Source organism: Bombus pascuorum, chromosome 4 (assembly GCF_905332965.1).
Source record: "Bombus pascuorum chromosome 4, iyBomPasc1.1, whole genome shotgun sequence".
Lineage (NCBI taxonomy): Eukaryota > Metazoa > Arthropoda > Insecta > Hymenoptera > Apidae > Bombus > Bombus pascuorum.
In genome coordinates, this window is record NC_083491.1 from 9917825 (window position 1) to 9939011 (window position 21187).

At 32.8% G+C, this 21187-nt stretch overlaps 1 protein-coding gene and 1 long non-coding RNA gene across 3 annotated transcripts in view; one reads left to right on the forward strand and one right to left on the reverse strand.

The window, feature by feature from the left end:
* LOC132905988 (uncharacterized) overlaps positions 1-21187 on the reverse strand; it is a 58464-nt gene that overhangs the window by 36812 nt on the left and 465 nt on the right. The window contains exon 2 of the long non-coding RNA XR_009657907.1: positions 8421-8526. This is a non-coding gene — a long non-coding RNA (uncharacterized LOC132905988). The remainder of the gene's footprint in view (positions 1-8420; positions 8527-21187) is intronic.
* LOC132905978 (probable DNA double-strand break repair Rad50 ATPase) lies at positions 16518-20645 on the forward strand. Of its 2 annotated transcripts, none has more exons than XM_060957779.1 (7): positions 16518-18353; positions 18448-18556; positions 18635-19554; positions 19635-19837; positions 19898-20154; positions 20213-20375; positions 20460-20645. In XM_060957779.1, exons 1-7 carry the CDS (start codon positions 16858-16860, stop codon positions 20477-20479), a joined length of 3168 nt encoding a protein of 1055 aa, XP_060813762.1. In that variant the 5' UTR covers positions 16518-16857; the 3' UTR covers positions 20480-20645. The 2 variants fall into 2 exon arrangements, with proteins under 2 accessions (XP_060813762.1, XP_060813761.1); XM_060957778.1 differs by having other exon boundaries at positions 20213-20371.

Consider the following 21187-nt stretch of genomic DNA (forward strand, 5'->3'; position numbering starts at 1 on the left):
GGGAAAATAATGTACTTCTTAAAACAATAACATTCGAAGAAATATTTCATTATTCAGCAAATTCATACAAACACATCTTCCTCGTTATACAGGATCGTGTTTTGTACTATCCCTAACATATTCAACAACGATTTCATTCATATCTATCAATATTTGCGATCAAAATCATATGTATACTTCTTGGAGAGTCCTCAGGTCACAGGCTTTCCCTTTTAACCGGGAACTCGTGCACACCGTTAAAATGATGTCGCGTCTACAGCTTGGACTATGGTCTGGACGCGTTTTTTTCCCAACACAGTCCATTAGGAGCCGTTCCTCTCACGAAGATCGAGGGCGTCGGGCGCCAGAAGGAAGAAGAGGCGATTGGGGTGCCGCACCGCGGCGAACATCAGTCAGCATCACTTGTCATCGTTTGAGCGATGAGCAACGCCGGTTTTCGCGCGCTCACTTCACCAGATATTATGCGAAACGAGCGGAGGATTCTTCTCTTCTACGATCGTGTTCGTCTCGACGAGCCTTTTGCGCCGCTATAAATTTATGCTATGCCCCGAGAGAAAGATGCGCGTGGAAATGGTGAATACCATGAGAAGAAGGGGTTCGGAGACGTAACGGAACTCGCTGAGTAATTTGCCGCATTAATAATAACCGAGATCCGACTCCTTTCGAATATACCACTTAATCCGGATGTACACACAGTTAGAAGAGTATATTTATCGTCGCAACCCCTTACGACGATAGCGCTACTTTCGATCATACTTTTATTCATTTATAATTTTAATTTATATGTATAGTATATTTATGTGTTCAAAACTTAATGTTGTATCATTTTATTTCTTGAATCTCTTGTTCCTCTTTCCTGAAATTATTTTGGTAGAGGGGGAGGAAATCGTATGCAATATAGACTTTGTGGATAAGTTGGTACATTATAATAAAAATAATACTTTTAAAGCGATATACGTGAAGCGACGAAACGATTGATTCGATTTTTAAATAATAACTATGAAACGTTAGCTGGTAATATAATGGATCATCTATTTTTCTACGAACAGTACGAACTTTACGAAGCTTTGAAATTTTATTATCTTCACGTAGGCAATATATTATAACTAAAACGTATTTCTCAACCGTATGAGTCGACATTTATAAACATCAATTTTTAATATCGTTCAGATCATCCAAACAAAAACATCGTTCTGAAACAGTTCTTTTCCAAACTTCGATACAAAGAAAATCGAAGCTTTCAACTCTCTGAGGTAGCAATTCGTAGGAGTTTTTTTGAGGAGATGAATGAATTGAATTCGTAGAGCGAAAACCAGGATTGTTTCAAGAATTCTCTGCGTGAAAACAAGAGTGAGTTCGCAAAAAAGTATAGATCCGTTTCTAACGACCCAAAAGCCGGAACGATAGTTTGATTTTATACCTTTCAGTGATCAGAGAATTGTGAAAGTGGATTGCTGCAGGCAACAGGTACGCTGAATAACTGACCCAGCCTTAGTTTTCGAACAGTTTGCGTTGATAAAAAAAATCCGTACGTAACGTATGTATGTATGGAAATAGGCGGGGCATTCTGTTACATGCGCGATTGAAAAGCTAACTTCATCGGGTCAAAGGTTCAAACGATATGAGCATCCATCCATTGTATCGTGTCGTTACATTCGGAATATTGTATTTTTCAGGGAATTCAGATTCAGTAGAGCCTCAAGTTGACCACCGCCGGTGATAATATTCAGAAATGTAACATACATACATATTACGTGTTATACTATATATATATATCGTTGACTTTCTATAAATTTATCGTGCATTTACGTACATCTCTTAATATCTGGTATTTATCTCCTTATAACATATTGTCACAATAATAATTTGAAATATTGAATCTAGTACTTAAATATATACTTAATATGCAATTTTCGATTAATTCGATAAATTAAAATCGTATCTCGATAACGAATATCCAGTTTTTCCTCTTTATTTTACTAACATATTGCTTCGTTATAATTGCTTTGAAGGGATATTGTTTCTTTATAAATTGACATTGTTCAACGATATTATTGTTCCGTTTGAAATGAACGTAATCCACCAAACGATTCATACGGAATTCTCTCTCTCTCTCTTTTCACTCTTGATATTGTACGAGAAGCTTTTAAGGAAGATAAAATAGACGAATAACAGGGCAATGCTGTTTACAGGACCTGTTGTCCACGTAAAAGTACCGGTTTTACGTCTCTGATATTCGAGACGATCTGAAAATCGGTTCCAGCGAAAACGCTTTAAAATGATTAATGTCCTTGAAAATGAAGAATGCAGTTGGTTGCCGGCCCTCGAACGTTTTATCTCGTTAGCGGTAGAAAACGAAGTTTGTGATGAAACGCTTCAAAATGAAATTCTGTTTGTTCCACTTCGGTTCGTGAAAAAGAACGAACAAACTTACAGTTAATGCTAGTTTGCAAGGGAAAAATGATAAATTTGAGTGAAAATGATTTTTAATACTTTCACGGTGAAGTTACAATAGTATTAATATGAGAAACTCTGATGCGTATATATCATGTATTAATATGAATTTTTTATTAAAAAGTATTCATTATTTTTTAACGATGTTTGACAGAAAGAATTATTAATTTCATTATTAGGAGTTATTCACATTTTTCAATTAATGAATATAATTAAATATTCGACAATTTCCAAAATATCTAACACCTTGGTATATTACAAAATTATTACTTCTAGAGATGATTTCTTAGAATTAAGAAAAATGTAATGAAATACCATTTAATATATTTATCATTAATTTATGAAATCTCTAAAGAAGTTTTATACAAGCTAATAATAATTAAATAGGTACTTATTATATTTACTTCTGATTACTGTTATATGTATCGTTCAGAAGCCATATTAATCAATTTCATAAATTAAAAGGTAAAGAACAACGATAATGTATGTATTAAAAATATATTTTTAAATGTTATTTAACCTCCTAGTATTAAACAAAGTTATTAAAATAAATCATTCGTTTTTTAAAGATTGAAAATCGACTTTGCACTTGGATAACAAAATTAAAAAGCTTATATATCCTTAATATTCTGCACATGAAAATCTAATCTACTTCCTGGATTAAAATAAACATTGAGAATTAATATAAAAGCGCACACAAAATCAATAAATAACGCTCAATCAATCACATCAGAGTACGCGGATTATGTTCGATTGCATGAGTTTATCGGTAGCTGAAATCGAATGCATGTCTAAACTTCAGGAAGCCGAGGTGAATATATTCGTGAAAAAAATTTCTCGAACAAAGGCACGCTTGTCGCATTGGAGAAATTCCTACTACGCATCCCTGTATACTCCAGGATCAGCGACGAAGAACGATAAAACGAGTATGTTCAGTTTCCGAGAATCTCGCGTGATTTTCTCTTACTGGTCCGTTTCACGACACAATATTGAAATTCAGTTCTGTTTGCTGGTGTTATATACTCGCCGCGCGTAATTCGTTTCGTGGCGCACTCGTCCACAAAGCTTCGCGTGCTTCTGCATCGTATAAATTAAATCTTCGGATCGTATAACGCCTTCGAAGCGATCGATCTTCGTGTTATATATTCCTAGATCTCGACTAAGAATTCGCCAAATAAACTAAAGCGCTGTATGAGCATTCACTTGTAAGATGCTTTGTCTTATTGTACATGGTAGATTGTTCCGTTTAAGGAACTTCGTGTAATAGATATTTTCGAGAACATTTGTGACCGTATTAATGTGTCGACAATGTTGATACTAAAACTAATATCTAAAGCAAACAACCAGCGTATAAGGCTTCTATCAAAGAAATTAAAATTGAAGGATGGGTAATGAAAAGAGAACAACAAGATTTTACTGATAAATTGAGCAAAAGCCTCAAATAGCAAAAATGGGGTCATGTGTATCTAGAAAAATTAAGAATTGATCATTCTGACATCGTTGTAGTAAATCTAGTTTTAATGGAAAGTTTTTAGCTATATTTAGAATACTTGATATGTTGAAATTAAAATATTTTCAAAACTGATGATTTCTTGCATATGAGATCGATTTATGTTTAATTAACAAATTATAATTTAAATTATAATTTTAAAAAATTCTCCGTTTTGTAACGTCTAGTTTCCACTTTCAGAATAGTAAGCTTATGTCGTCGCTTTGCTTGCGTCGTTTGTCGACAAATCGTTAAAAACATTTCTAAAATAAAGTATGTGAGAAGACGGAAATTAATTTAGCTTCTTGGAAACTCGATTCACAGAAGTGAAATTATGTCATATGCTAATTGTTAATTTACTTTGCTCGTTACTTAAATTACTTGTTTAGTATTTTCTTTCGCCTTTTCACGAAGTATTATAAATGAGCGAAAGGTGTAGACAGGCAGGCAATTTAAAAATGTCATGAAATTTCATTTTGCTGTTTATAATCCCGTTCCATTGTTATTTCGCTTACAAAACAACAAAATATCGCGAAAGCATTGTTTAGAAAGAGTGTTATTTGATAATCTAGCAGTAAGAAATTTAATCAAGATGCGTCAGTCAATTAATTAGCTTCATTAGCTTAAATTATTAAATTAATTAGATTAAAATAACGAGATTTTATATTTTATCAAAGATTATTAATTTAATTCCAAATTTTTCATTTTCTAGTTTTAAATTACCTATTGTAAATAAAATTATCCAAATTTCGTAAAAGAAGTATAAAAATCGAATCAATTTACTTCGAGAGACGATATAATAATACAATTCTTCATTTTAACGTTACATCATATCATAAAAATCATGCAATACTGTTACTAAAACAACTGTTTTGTAAATACATCATAACATTAATCAAGTTTCTCTTAAAACTTTTCTTTTTTTTTATCACCTTTTATATATATTTAATTGTAGCATTTTAACGTTTCAAATATACTTGTTAATATTCTGCCTTTTTAACGTGTATGAAAAATGTCTAAAAACGGCTAGATCCTATTCATTTCAATACAAATTCTGATTCTCTTTCTTCAAATTATCTTTGAACTACCTTTGAATATCATTGGATCAATAACAACGGAATACAGTTTCCCTATCTATCCTTTGTGCATATTCGAGTGAATATCTATCAGCAACAAACAGCTACTTGCTTGCTTTGCATGTTTTTCACGATAATAATTCACTAATTAACGTCAAATTATCTCTTCAAGTACTTCGATATTTCGTAGAACTCTACCCGCTCGAAAAGAGGAAGGAACAATACCGATGAAAAGTATTCAGCGGTTAAAGCCAGATTCCCGCTTGTATTATCATGATATCAGTTCTATCATTATCCACCGCTTTAAAGCTAAGCTACTATTATCAGATAACGCCATATGTGAAATGTGTGGCCGATATATGTACATATATGTGCATTCTTGGAAATTGCAGTTGCCATTAAACACGTGGAATGTTACTATTTAATAGCATATCGAAATGTTTAAAAATCTTTCAAATACCAACGTTTTGATTTCTTAACATTAATCGGGTGCTCGAAGAATGCATGGCACCTATAAAGTCATTTAAAAGCTATTTCGTAATCTCGGAGCGATATGAAGAATTTTAATCATCGCTGACTTCTTTTTTTCTCCACTTTCTTTTTTTCTACATTATATATTCCATTTAAATAGAAAGACACGATTTTTCGAAAGAAATTAATTCATTTCCTCGCTGTTAATCTCTTAAGAAATTACTAAATCTCAAAAAAATGTACTGGAATAAAACTTTATTATTTTAGCACATTAATATTTGTAAAATTATATTAAAAATTATTTCTCAGAAAGAGATCATATTTTTGTACTTATGATGAGAGATTAAACATATAAAATCCAGCTGCGGAATACTACAAAGGGAGAATTTTAATACTGCTACGATCCTCGAATTTTATATCTCAATCTCGCTCCCGTGTCGAAAATAAAAAGTCTTGTCTTTAAGAGAAACTTTAGTAATAATTAAATAAATGATGATCTTCGTATACATTAGATATACCTAAACTATGACTGACAAAAGTATTCGAACACTTGACATAGAACATTTTTATGAATATATTCTGTGCGTTATATAAAGAACATTTGACATTTCAGTAGCAGATAAGGTTTATTGATATAATGACTTCAATTATTCAATAAATGTGTCTCAATAATTTTGTAAAAAGGTGACTAAAAAGTTTTCTAAAATGTAATAAATATCTTATAAAGTCAATATATGTATATTGTTTGATTCGTTTTAAACTTTACCCATGTAATCATGTTAATTGTATCATTATACAAAATGTTCTGTATAACACAGTATATTCCAAATGAGTTCCCACAAGTGTTCCGATATTTTCGTGAAGATGTACATCTTTTACCAGTTTACTTCGTTCAAATTTTCCAATTTCCGTCTCTTTTTCTACTTTCAACCCAATTGCAAATGCCCAATCGACCAAAACAAATAAACAATTTCTCGCTAATAATCGTTTCGCCATTTTTTAACTGCTATCAATACGTGTACATTTGTCACCAATCTTACTCGCTCTATTATTTCCTTCCACAAGAATTGTTCTTTTTTTCCTTTCTCTTTGCGACACTTCGATTAATACTGCGTGGAAACCGAACCGGAAACATATCGGATCACTCGAACGGCAACGACGTGACGTAGCTGTTTTTATTGCAAGTCGAATAATTAATAACAACCGGATATATGTTGCGATAAAAAGCTTAGAAGAGAAATACTGGATAAATTGGCGTCACGTGGCTTAATAAAACCAGGATCGTTTTATATCGATGGTAAGCCTTCGCTGAACCGCGTCGATCGTTAAACGGATTATTTAACGTATATACAGCCATGAATTTGCTCGCTTATGCGGCTGCGGTTCCCGTTCGTATAATAGCCGCAACGAACGCGACCCGCCAATTACCTTAATCGATGTTTAACGTTCACTGCCGCTGCCAAACTCGGTATTCGACTTCTAACATTCACAAACAAAATCACGGATATCGTTAAGAGTTAGTGGTCACCATGACGAGGACTGAGGAAATGGTTTACTGTATCATAAATAAGTGTAGTTATAAGTACACTACATTTATGGAGAATTCGCAGATGCATAATTCATAGAACCCAGACAATATTCAAAAATATATAAAATATGAAGATTTACAGGAGTACACGGTAGGTCGTAATTTCTATTTTTTATAGGATAGTCGTTTTAAAATTCGCTGTAAATTAATCTCGTGTTACGAAAATTGTCTTTTTGTTTGATTTTAGCAGCCGAACCTGAATTTTTCCACTCTCTTCATAATATGAAATATATTGCTGGTCATGATGAAACAAAAGAAAATCCAGAACATGAATTTCTATAATATTCGTCAATGGTGTAGTATTAACATGTTATATGCATAAGTATAATTATTGTAAAGGATAAAATAAAACTATAAAATAAAAATACATATAGAAACATATATGTATATATCCAATTTCTAATTGATAAAATTGGAAAATTTTTAAAGAATTCTAAATTTTTAAATTTTAAATTTTTAAATATGAAATTTAATTTTAATTGATAAAATCCTTTTATCGGCTAATGAAGTTAGAATAGTTCTATCATGGAACAAGACATTCAAGCTCAGCAGACTGTGTAACTACGTTTTTCTTTATTAGATTCCCAAAGTGGAGAATTCTCCGGTAACATTTTTATTATTCTTTTTCATATTATAACAACTCGTATGCCCTGTTCAATGGATCGTATATTCGTTTCTTTATCTTTCTAAAATACGTAGGTTTACGCGCGGCTGGCTACTTCGCGGGATCGACGTTCGTCCGAACGTCTTCAGAAGGAATAAATAATTCTGAAGAATGAGGTAAAACGTCGCGGTAAATGCAAGGATCGATCGAGCTTATAGCGTACTTTGCGACGAGAACCATTTCGAATTTACTGCCGACTGAGCGTCCAAAACGATTGACTCCGATTCTATCTGCGATATTACAAAGACGAAATTTATTCGATCTTTACCGTACAAATGAAATGACCTCGAGAATGAATCATCGAACATCATTCAGTTTTGTTGGAGATCAAAATTGGTTCCAGTACGATCGTATTTTCTAGTTATATGAAAATGACACGTAAATACTTCGTTATAAAACATGAAGCACTACTTTCAATACGATAAATTCACTACAGGATACTAAATGAAGTAGTGTATGTATATAAATGAATAATACACATTAATATTCAATAGGAAGTTAATAAAACGAAAGAAAAAAAATCATGTGGCAAAGAGTAAGAGAAATTAAACATTTAAAAAATTATAATAGATAATCGGAAAGATAGTTAAGTTTTTAAATTTCTAGAACGTACGAGTATTTCAGACTGGTTCTTATAAATGTATCTTATATTTAGACTGATAGAAATTTCTGACGTACTTACACCAAAGCAATTTTTCATTTTAATTTGTCTCCAAAATATGACGCTCCTGATAGATTCCTCTTGAAATCGTAGATATTTTAAACTTTCGTACTTTTCGATCATCTGAAAAGGAAGATGATAGTCATAAAATAATAATTATAAATGATAACAGAAATATATTTATCAAGTCTTGGTATTATATTTAAAAATCAATATCCTTGAAAATAGTATCGCAGTATAATTTGAATAGTTGAATATATATTTGTTGACTTTCCCATTGCCCGTACCTCTATCGCAGAAGCAAGCTCGGTCATAGCGATAAATATAATAAAATAATCGAAGAGAGGAGTTGAGGTAGTTTTCACGGCTGGATAAGGCTGACGCAGAGCAGAACGATATACCGCGAATGCTCCGGATGGATACATCTGAAGAGATACGGATGCCGTTTCAAGAAGAGAACAGAAGACACGAGGGTGCAGAAGCCAGAAGCCAGCGGCGAGGGAATTGGAAGAGAGCGAAAGGGAGAATCGGGTCCCGATGCACTGCAGAGACAGCATAGCCATCGGTCTTGCCGCGGTTTTCCAAGATCCTCGAGTTTATCTCCGAGAGTTTATCTTCAGGAACGGCAGGGAAGTGATCTAAGTTTCATCCGGTTGGCGGGCCGTCAGACTCGAGGCTATTCGGCTGCTGGTTATCTTTCAGTGGTGTCAAGAGCCTTGCCCAACGCAGCTTTCGATAACGCCCTTTTCGCGTAGTTACACGACAATCTATCATGCCACCAAAAACCTATTTTGTATCCCGCATAATGTTCACGTGCGACCACGTTTTCGAACCTGTCTGCCATTCAACAAGGAGAACGAGAATATTCCTGTATAAAAAGCTGACTGCTTTATTGTTGAAAGTAATTAATTTCGTCTATGGATATGTTCGTTTTCAACTCTGCAGCATTCCTCGAGTTATTTTTTTTCAGCAGGGTTTAGAATTTTGAAATTTGATTAGGAATAATTAATTATAATATCAATTTCTAGAAAATAGGTAGAAATATATAATATTGGAGATAGGCCTGATTTAATTTTACTTATGGTTATTTATTGATTTGTATTTCTTATATACGAAGACAGCTGCCATTTCTGCACAGCGCAAAAATAATTACCTTTCTTTTAGCAAATAAAACGTTATCTTTATATTGTAACAGTCATATTTCAGATACCGAAAAGTAAAATAGAAATGGAATATTCTTCTAGTGTAAATAGTGTAAATATACTATTAAATTCTGGAATGAATCATTTTCAGAATTCTAAAGTTACGTTAACCGATATCGGTCTAGTTCCACTTAATTCTACCGTTGTCAAATACATTTGAATAAAATACAGATAATATTCATTTAAAATTCCCAGTAGTACATCATGTAAAATAAATACATAAAACAATATAACATCAGAAGGGAATACGTGAAATAATTTTTGATGCGAGTATCAAGTTGTATAAAACATATTACGGAACATTTAATTTGTCATTTTATCGAATAATTTAATATTCTGCATTTTTTCGGTTAAATTTCGTATTCAATAGCTATTATATTACCTTATCAATTATCCTTTTTGCACGAAATATTCCTATAGATTGTGAAATATTACGTTTGATAATAAAGAGATACTTTGAATAATATTAATAAAAATTATACAAAAAGTGAAAAAACGAGAACTTGGAAACAAACAATTGCTATATTTCTAAATATATAAATATACAATTAATTATTAAGCAGATAAAACGATTAAAAATATAAAAATGTCAAATTATCTAAAATTCCATTATTTCCATTGCTATTAAACTAAAAAATATATGTATTACTATTTACAAATGATTAAAATACTTGTACGTCAAATAATCCTTAAAACTTTTCTTTGTCTACGATAATATTTTCGAATAGTATGAAACATCGGAAGATAAAGTTTTACACAAGAAGAAATTATTATTTTACGTCGACAAGAAGAATTATCATCATTCCGAGTATAATACAATTTTCAAAGTACTTTATGCATATTCCTTGAAGCGTACTACTTTGAAGTTCCTTCGTTCCTCTGCATTCACGTGTAGGCAAATTTTAGACCAGCACCTTTACATACCCTGTTTACCTCTTGGTGTCACGTTCTAAGGCATAGCATCACTTCAGCGACAAAGAGAATTGTTACTTTCGTATCTAAAATTTCTTGGAAGGAAAAAGGTAAGCACTTAAAACAATACAACGTAAGAAAATGAAGCTTTAATATGTAGAAATATATTTGAGTAAGAGATATATTACGATATATTTAAAAAAAATTATAAGTTGGTAGATTTCGTTGTTAAACATTTATAATTGTCCTCCTACAATAAAATTCCTGTAACGTTTAACGTTTATTATATCAAACTCAATAAATTGGAATCTCCCTCTCTCTCTCTCTTTCTACAGTATTAATTTATTGTATATTAAAACATGGATGTTTCAATATATCTCAATGTCCAATTGGAAATGATATATGCAGCGAAAAAGATGCATATCCTTCATTTTTATTATTTCGTTTAAACTCTCAGATCGATTACATCGTAAAATAAGCAACAAATGTTTCAACTGAATAAGATTTATGAGATTATTTTATTGTAAACTTCTTCCCATATTGCTTAGGCCAATTTAAGAAAAGTTATGCTTTTGTTTATTAAATTGCTTCATTGCATTGGTTTCAAAATCATCGTTTTTATGACCAATTTTTATGACCAGTTTTTATGACGAAACGTCACCTTCTAAACACAAAGAATGTGATCCTTTTGATTAAAAAAGAGTATTATTCTTATCAGCAATTAAAATACTGATCGTTTCGAAATTCTACGGGAATGTAATATAAACTTCATAGACATATGTCCAATTACGATGGAAGTAAAAATGGTGTAACATATTTGACAGATAATTCGAGAAATACCTGATCCATTTCTCTCAATGATCTATCTCTACCAATTGTCCTAATTCTCCTATTTTATCCTCCACGGAGCAAAAGAAATATAATTAATTCTCGCATGCAAAAAGTTAACACGCTCCATTTCCACCGGGAAGATCTATCGTTACAGAGCGAGAACCATACGCGAAATACAATATTTAGCCGAGCACGAGCAAAGAAACATTTTTCGACGGACACGCTCCGATAGCCGACTTGAATAAACATTGCATCGTGTGCAACGTGTGTATGCAGAATTTAAAAGGAAAACAAGGAAACAGCGATATGTTCTTTGTAGCCAGTCACAGTCGCAGACAATGGGAACGGGCAAAGCACGCATTCAGTTCCAGTGACCGTGAGTAGATGTACCATTCGACTGGACGATCGGCAGGGTATAAAGGGTTAAATTTGCTTTTCTTCGAACATGAAACTCCTTCTCCAGCCACAGGTCCACAGGGCTCGTTAGGCTCGAGTTATTAGTTATCAGCCGATTCCCACGACGTTGTCAATGTTCTCCTCTCCTCGGTCCAGGTTATTGATCGACCGTTCGGAAGATTCCTGGCACCGGGGTCACTTCTAGTAGACTGCTCGTCCAGCAGGAAACGGAGTGGTAGTTATCCCCGGAAAGAAGATCAGCCAACGAACTTATTGATTGTACTTTCGAACTCGTTCTCCCTCTCTGTACGCTGGTGTCTGCTGACTATTGCACACTGCCGCGGATCAAAGATACTTCAAACCTAGTGATCCTCGTCAAATTTCGTCGCGTCTGCCCGATTCCACGGAATCCTTGTTTCCACTACTTGTCCTGTTCGGTATCTGTTTGCTTCACTAGTTGTTCCACGTGAAAATATCCTATAACTGCCATCTTCGTCTACAACGAAAGATGTAAGGATAGTTTTCGTCTGTATTTTATCCAAAGCGAGCAGTGAACACAATGAAGCCGATCTCTGTTTTTTGATGAACTGAATCGATGATTCGTAGTAGGTTTCCTTCGCTCTTCCGATATTTCAGGGCAACACTCATTATTTCAGTCGCTGATATTTTGAAAATTAGCAAAATTCGATTATTGGACCAGTATATTGTAACAAATAGTCCAGCTTTCACATTTCACGTTCACCGTGGATGAATCATCTGCGATGCGCATCGGAAGCGTAAAAGTGTAAATTCGTCGACGTGCATTGGAAATTCATAGCATCGATCGTGATAGGAAACGATCGTCCAACGAAACAACTCCAGTTCGCGAAATTGTCAGGTTAAGTGTAAACCAATCGTACTCGAATGCCTCTGAAATGCTTCATCTTCCGCTTTAGTAAACACAGCGAAATGTTGATCCACCGAATCTTGGTCAACGGGAGCACGGACGACCGTGCCTCGAGTTTAACTGCGCTCCTTTCATGCAAAACATACCGATTATTCTCTTGTATCTAATTTGGATAACTGACGCAATTTGTTCTTAAAATAAGCTATAAAGAGATCTAGGGCTAAGATTGTGGAAACAAGATGGCGTGTTACAGCTCAATGGAGGAAGCGTCCATTAATCGAGGCATTAGCTGTTTACGGTTCGATAAACGGAGAGAATTACGTTTCTATCGATAATTTATACTAAGTGGACTCCGAAATCTAGATAGTAGAAAAGTAGGTATCTAAATGTTCTATAATAGGATACTCCTGTGATCTTTAGATAAAAGGATAGTTAAAATTAAAGGATAGTCAAGGATAAATGAAGATTATCAAAACTGTATTTTTATTCTATGCTAGAATTAAATTTATATTTTTGTCATTGCCTTCGTCGTCACTATAATTCTAACTATCAACGTATAGAACATATAGATACACATTGGAGACCAATAGTTGTAGACCAATCGACCGATGGTGCTAGGTAGTCTGTTGTGATTAACAGCGAAAACAGTGTTCGTAGAAATCAATTTCTGTTCAAAGAAATAAGGATTGTAATGTAGTATCGTAAAATAATAATCATTTATTTACAATGAATGGATTGTACAGATGTTGATTAAACAGAAAAACGATGGTTGTTTAACATGAACTAATCACGATAACGTACTATAATTTAGACAACTAAATAGTTAATTTGCAACTCTCGTCACCACGGATCTCTCTCAACAACGCTAGTGTCACGTAATTTTAAATGATAACAGATTAGTTCAGTAAATTGCTGCCTTTATTAGTAGAACAGTTAGGTTTTTCGTGCAAAAAGATTACAAGAACTGTCCGGACCCGTCTCGTACCATCAAGGAGGAAAGCTCGGTATGGGTGTGCCCTTTTGAACTTAGAAAGCGGATTCGTCGTTCACACTTTTCGGTAGAAAAGTGAGAATAACGATCCGCGATGCCCATTGGTTAATAAATGAAACTGTGAAGACAAAGAAAAGCAGATGTGGCTCATGGGCATCCTTGTTCATGGGAAAAGCCTGCTATTTCGCCAGGGCATAAAAGATATAACTTAGAAAAAACGAAGCTGGCACCCCGCTGGGGGTAGCCGCCCACATGATATATTTATTTTTTATTTTTATTTTTTTTTTTTCTTCACCAACAAGATATAACACTTTACCAAATGTCCATAAGGACAAATTGTAAAAAAAAAAAAAAAAAAAAATTTCGCCAGGCACCCGCTTTCTCCGTAATAGGTAGGAGCGTACAACAAACATAAGGACTATCCGTAAACCGAAAATACTTTTGTGAAGAGAAATGAAACTAAACAGATTCGGTTTATGGTATCTCCTTAGGTTTGTTGTGGGTCAGTGTAACAATGTGTAGGTCTTGGCGCCCAGATCGTGAGGAACCTCGCAAGGACCATCGCATCTGGTGTAACACGTGCCAAGCAGAAACTCGATCCGTAACACTAACAATACTATGTCGACAACGCAACTCGCACTCTCCGACTTCTCCACTGACACTGACTGTTAATTTGTCTTTCTGCCTTAGCATCCCTTTTGTCTCTTTGTCTTAGCCCCACCACGCAGGTGTTCCGCAACCGCCCATAGCCAGGATCACATAGGCTTTTTCTACGAAATTATTCAATCGAAGGACCAACGACACATTGATGGGCCTGTCGGCACTTCAACTCTCTCGCGACAATGTTTATGATTTACCCGATATCTCTTAAGTCTTTTGTCCACGATACTACAGTAAGTTTAGAGTATTCAATTGTAATGTATCACATAGCTACTTGGTCTCTTCCAAGATATACATATGCATAAATAATTTAAGGTCTTAAAAAAATTCTTGCCACGCAGTTGTTCAACAGATAATCTATTTCTTGAACTGAGATCTTCGATACCATTTTAAGAAGTTGCCAATTGTTGAAAATACTCTTTATTATTTTATTAAGCAGAAATCGCGAGACAGATGATCGAGTGAAATTGTCTTCGTTTCCAGCCTCCATCTTTTAGTCGTAGAATCAATAATTCAAGAGATACGACGAATGACAACTTCAGAAACTTGAAGAAACATTAACGTATAACAAAAGTTGAAGCAGTTGATCGGATCGATCGACCCGCATACCGTTCTTCGCATCGCGGGGGAAACTAAACGACTAAGAACGATATCAGGGATATGGAAGAGGACGTGGGATTGTTTGCACTGTATAGATATACCTACGCCAACTACTTTTACCATATATTAAACACACAAAAGAGAGATTATTAATACCGTGTAAAAAGTATCAAATTTTATTAACATTTACAAGAGTTGTAGTAGACAGAATCATGAGAAGCAAACGAAGAATTAAAAGAACCCGTTGTTACGCAGGTACGTAAGTTTCTAAAATGATATGATCGAAATATGATATAACTTTTTAGTAACTAACTCGAGTTAATTACGAGCGAATTTGATACGAAACTCGTTAGCTGTATTCGTGTAAATTGATCGTTGCCAGGCTATGTAGGTATATCGTTGCCAAGCTATATAGGTATATCATAAGAACGTCGTTTATGCTTTCACTCTGTCCCTTATTCTCGTTCGTTTAGAGAACACGAATGGAAAGAAAGGATTAGCACTTTATTATCGCTATAGTTCGTTAGTAAATGAGGTTAATGGCTGTTACAGCTTCAGCAAACCGCGTTCAACCCCGGAATCGAATCGTGCTACCGAACTCGATACCTAATCGTAAAGTAATATTCCACGCAACCTCGGAATCCTACACCACATACTGAACTTCCAAATAGATCCGAAGCTCGTTCTCGAACGTTCAGAATCGCGTAATCTGCGTTTTTTTTCAGAGAGATCATCTTCGATGTTCCCCACAATATTGTCGTGAAACGTACACCGAACACGAAGATTATCGTTCTCGAATCGCAAACAATAACGTCAACAATTTGTTGAATGATTGGACTTCGTATTGTTTCCGGCTTTATATTCTGGAAAGCCAGCATAATGACTCCGTACAGATGTACGTTGTGCTGGATACAGTAATTTTATGTTATCATCAAACATTCATAGTTTTTAAAAAGAATTTTTCGAACATCCATTTTTTGTTCTGTGTTTTTAATATAATTGTAACGACCGAAACAAGTTGTATTTCTTCTGCACGTAAAATTAAATAAACAAACAATTTAAAATTTAGTATCTCATTTCCTTATTTCCTTTAGTTTGTTATTTCTTTTTTTATTCTCGATATGTGGTATATTGGAATACAAAGAAGTATAATTAGATTTCTTTCAAATTTTTTTCTTGTAATAACATAACATTTTCTTCTAATACAATATTAATTTCAGGGAATGAATAGTTCTCACGACCAGTTCGTATATTTCTATACATACATATCATATAGATTTCATAAGGATAGAACGCAGTATAAATTTATATTTCATTTTTGTGACAAAATGAAAAATGAAAAGTGAAAAGTGGAAAGTGGAAATAAAATATATATCTAATATAAATGAAGAACGGAAAACGATAAAGCTTTATGAATAAAAGGATTAAATATTCAGTTAAAAGTTCAGTTATAAATCATGTCATATTGGATTCGACAACAAACTTAATAAATTCGATATGTAAATTATTTAACAACTTTTTTTACTTTTTTACATATACGATGAAAGAAAAGAATTGAAAATAAATTATTTTATAAAAAACGTTAATTTAAAGAATTTAAAGTACATTGTGCTGCCATCTGTCGATAGCATCAACGTATTTTTAGTTAAAACATGATGCGAATGCATCTGTTCGAATATTTGTTTGGTTAGTTTACAGATTTTGTAAAATATGTGTATCATAATATAATTTTCTGGTGGAAAATAGAAAATGAGTGACAGTCGTTTGAAAACACTTCCAAATTGTCTATACTATTGAGGTTTATAACCATCTTTTAATATTAAATGAATAAGGTAGTGAATTCAATCTTTTGTTTACACTTTTTACTGTTTTGGAGGGATGTATAAAATATTGTATAAATACTGTGTACATACGAATTTTTTGGGAACATACTATAATTGGATTTGATTTGCTTTGGTGAAAGGAAATTTAAATGGATGATGAGTGATTCTGATGATACAGATGTTTTGCTCTTAATTCCACCTGATCTGTTCCTTGTGTCGTCATCTTCAGAATCAGATGTAAATTCTGATCGAATGAGAGATTGTTATAGTAATAAAAAAACTGGAGTAATATCCGAACTTGTGGAGCATATGCAATCATTAGAAAGCAGAGTTTGTGCTATCGAATCCAAAGATACTAGCTTAGATGCTATTTTGCTAAATAATTCATTGGAATCACAAATTCAGAGTAATTCAGTTGCCAAGTTTAAGCAAACATTACCTAAAACTAGATTTTCTGTGAGTGAAAACTGTAGCTTACAAAATACACCTGTAAAACCTCGTCAATCCTTGTCTGTTCCATCAACCCCTAATGGTCACTCATTACCAAACCATATCTGTAATTCTCATCAGAATGACATAAATTTGGGGAATCGTCTGTCTGTGTCTATGGGTACTAATGCAACTAATGCTAATGAACATGATGAAAATAAGCATGACTCTCTAACGTCCCAGTCCTCTGTGGTGGTTTCCCCTACTGCTTGCAATGTGGGTTTTCCGCATGTTACGGTTACTTCTCCAGGAGGGAAATTTCATTCTCATCCAGCCAATTGTAAACATACAAATAATATATGTATTAAATCTCCTTCCAATCAATTGCATTCAATGCCATCTACCTCAACTTTACTTAGCACAACAGAAGAACCACAGTCGCATTCTAAAACTAACATACCAGAAATGGAGATCTCTGATGTTGATGAACTACTTCAAGAGATGGAAGCTACTGAATTAGAATTATCAAAAAGGATAAACAGGGTTTCCATGCATAATTATCTTAAGGAACAAAATGGTATATTATCTAATGAGAGTAGCAATAGTCTTGGAAGTAAAGACTATAGGACTGCACATAGACAATCTGTTAATCGAAAATTGGAATTTAAGCCACACGAATCAAGTGACTGTTATGATATTTTGTTATTGAAATCTAACAAAAAGTCTGATGTTTTTGCTGATATATCCTTGCCATATATGGATTCATCACAGATGGATGAGACTGATAAAATGATCTTAGGATTTAAACCATGGGAACAAAGTATGCAAAATCAAATGTCAAAGACTGAAGAGGTAGAAAGTATAGATAGATCAATGAATTCAAGCAGTATTGATAAGTCAATTGTTAAAGCAGCTGATGTACAAAAGAGGGAACCAATTACTCAACAAATCCCTTTAAATGTAGACAATGTAAATAGTATAACTAATATGCATAATACTCAAACATATAGTACGCATAAAAAGTTAGATACTTCATTGCATAATGAATTAATACAAAGTAATACTGCAACAAAAAGTACAGAATGTAATGCATTATATTTGCCAGAACCTTATAAAAGTTTAGAACACAATGGAAATGTGCAATATATAAAGCAAACACATGATATACCACTTATTAAGAATATTGCTCATGCATCAACAAATACCGAATATTTTCCAAGGTAATTTTTGTTATAAACGAAATTATATATCTGTATGTGTGTGTTTAATAAAAAATTTAGTTTCGGGAGTAATATAATTTTACTTTTATTCTAGAAAATTTCAACGACTTTTGTCATTATCAGATTTCTGGGAAAATAATGGTACTAAAACACAGGAAGAACTACACAGAATTAAATTAGAAGAAGAAAAATTCCGACGAGAGGTATATACAAATTTATTTTGTCAATTTTTGTATATTTTAAATAAATTATTCTATTAAATAATAGGAAACTTTTTACAGCATTGTGAACACTTAATTCAAGAACTTCAAAAACGATTGCTAGAACAACAAGAAAAGGTAGCAGTAGCACTTAGAGTAGATAATGAAAAAAATGAATTGATAACACAATTTCATAATGCATGGTCCAAATTAAAGCAACAAGTCCATGTGTTAGAAATTGAACACAGTGCTTTGCAAACAAATCTTAAGAATGTAACAGAAAAACATCAATTAGAGATTTCAGAATTTCAATCACAGATAAAACGTTATGAAGGTGAATTATCGAAAGCTTTAGACCTTGCAGCTGGATATAAAGAAAAAAATGACATTGCAACAAAGGAAAAAGTAAAGTTATTGAAAAATCATGCTGATGAATTGGAAAATTATAAATCATTTGTGCAAGAAGCAGAAAATAGGTACGAAAAATTGAAAGTAGAATATGACAAATTAGTAGAAAAACATCAACAATCTGAAGAAACATTCAGGACTCTTCAAAAAGAGTTAGGCAAAGAACGATTAAAAGGTGGAGAAGTTAGAAATGAAATGGATGTCATTCATAAAGCTCTAGATACTTGCGAAGCCGAATTGACTGTACTCAAACAAGAAAAAGAAAATTTACAACTAAAATTAAAAGAAGAAAATAACAGAAATTTGATTCTAGAACAAAAAAATACTTCGCTGCTTTCAACTCTTGACGATGCCAAAAAAGCCGAGAAATTAGCCAAAAATGAAACAAGATATCTCGTAGAGCAAAAGGAGAAAATTAGATCTGAATTACAAGAAATTTACCAGAAACAAGTTGATGAGGTAGTAAAGGCTAAATTACAAGAATTTCAAACTCAACTTGATGCTGCTGAATCAGAATTTGTCGAGGAATTAAAAACTAGACAACAGGTTATTGCTGAATGTGCAGCTAGAAAAATTAAAGACATTATAGATAAGTATGTATTTCTTTTAACTATATTTCAAGTCATTTGAAGAAAACCAATAACTGTATATTTATTAATTATAATTTATTCAGGCATAAATTAGAAATAAATTTACTAGAGGAAAAACATAAAGAAGAGAAAAGATTATGTGACCTTCAATTAGCTGAAGTTTTACAGAAATCATCCTTTTTAGAAGCGCAACTTAATTCTCAACGTGCTACTAAATCTCAACTTGCAGAACAACTTCATTCAGTGATGCAGAAACAATGGCAACAAGCTTTACAAATTATCTCAGGTAGAATTATTATATTGTAACTTATTATTTACTCATAACATAATTTATATTGATTTATAGGGGAAAATATGGAAAATTTGACTCCCCTCCAAAAAATTCATGCTGAAAAACTATTTGAATCAAGAGGTCCAAGAAAGTCTGAATCAATGCCAAATTGCTATACAAAGATTTCCCAGGAACCAATAAAGTTAATGTCGTACGTAACTGATGCACAAAATTTTCGTGATCAAAGTGAATGTACCATGACATCACTGGATGAAACTCCAGTAGCTAATAGGAAAAAATCTAAGGATGATCTACGAAAATATGTGAGCCTGGTAAGTTCTAATTGATTTTAATATCTATATCTGTAAAATAAGATTTGATATTTCCTAGATTGCTGAGATGCAGCAAGCAAAGGAAGAATTTTCAAAAATTACGGGAGATACTTCAACTTCACCTTTATTATGCAGAGAAGTACCAAGGAAACATTATTTAAAAAAGGAACCAAGTATTAGAGATGAGAATAATATTATGTGGCAACCTGTATCAGAAGTAGGTACATAGGTCTACTTCATATTATTTTGAAATATTATAATTTAGGTAAAATTTCACTAATGTATAGTATATTTTACATTCCTAGATTACTCAAGGCAACAGTGAATTTATCCCAATTTCACAGAAGATATCTACAAAGGGAGAACAACAAAAGGTAAAACCACCATGGAAATAATTTATGGTACTCATAAGTGGACCATAATAAGTTTATTATTAAAATATGTACAATAAATATTTTTTACTTAAATAAAATATATTTTACATATAATAATTAGTAAATAAATACTATTTTTAATTATTCTGTCTTTTTCTCGAATAATAATTTTATACGCGATATAACATTTTATTTCCGAAATTTCGTTTTAATATTAATTATTTTATTCCGACTACCATATAGAGGAAAAGGATGTCCGATAAAGAAATATAAATGATAACGTACGTATCTCTTTCGTCAGATCAGTGTTAATTTATATACGCCCCCCTTAGAATCGTTTTGAAATGACTACGTTACTATTACATTATGTGTACATATACATTTGAATGAAAAATGTTACTTTTTGCATAAAAATAATATAAATTATCAATAAAATGTTTGTTATTGACATAATAAACAAATCATATGTGGTCAGTTTAAACACTATTATCCTATAAGGTTAGGACTATAACCAATCAACAATGAAGTAATTGTCATGACTTTTGAATTCGAAAAAATTAGTCATCATAGTAAATGAAAGTTAAGATTGTTTAAACACTAACAAAAGATTTCAATCACGCTGTGTTATGACTCATAGCTATTCTTTATAGAAAAGAAAC

Bases quoted from the DNA above. Each gene is read 5' to 3' on its own strand.
- LOC132905978 (XM_060957778.1), top strand. From the start codon at position 16,858: ATGATGAGTGATTCTGATGATACAGATGTTTTGCTCTTAATTCCACCT. The intron at 19,838-19,897 runs GTAGAATTATTA...ATTGATTTATAG, and splicing joins AGCTTTACAAATTATCTCAG to GGGAAAATATGGAAAATTTG. The intron at 20,155-20,212 runs GTAAGTTCTAAT...GATATTTCCTAG, and splicing joins TACGAAAATATGTGAGCCTG to ATTGCTGAGATGCAGCAAGC.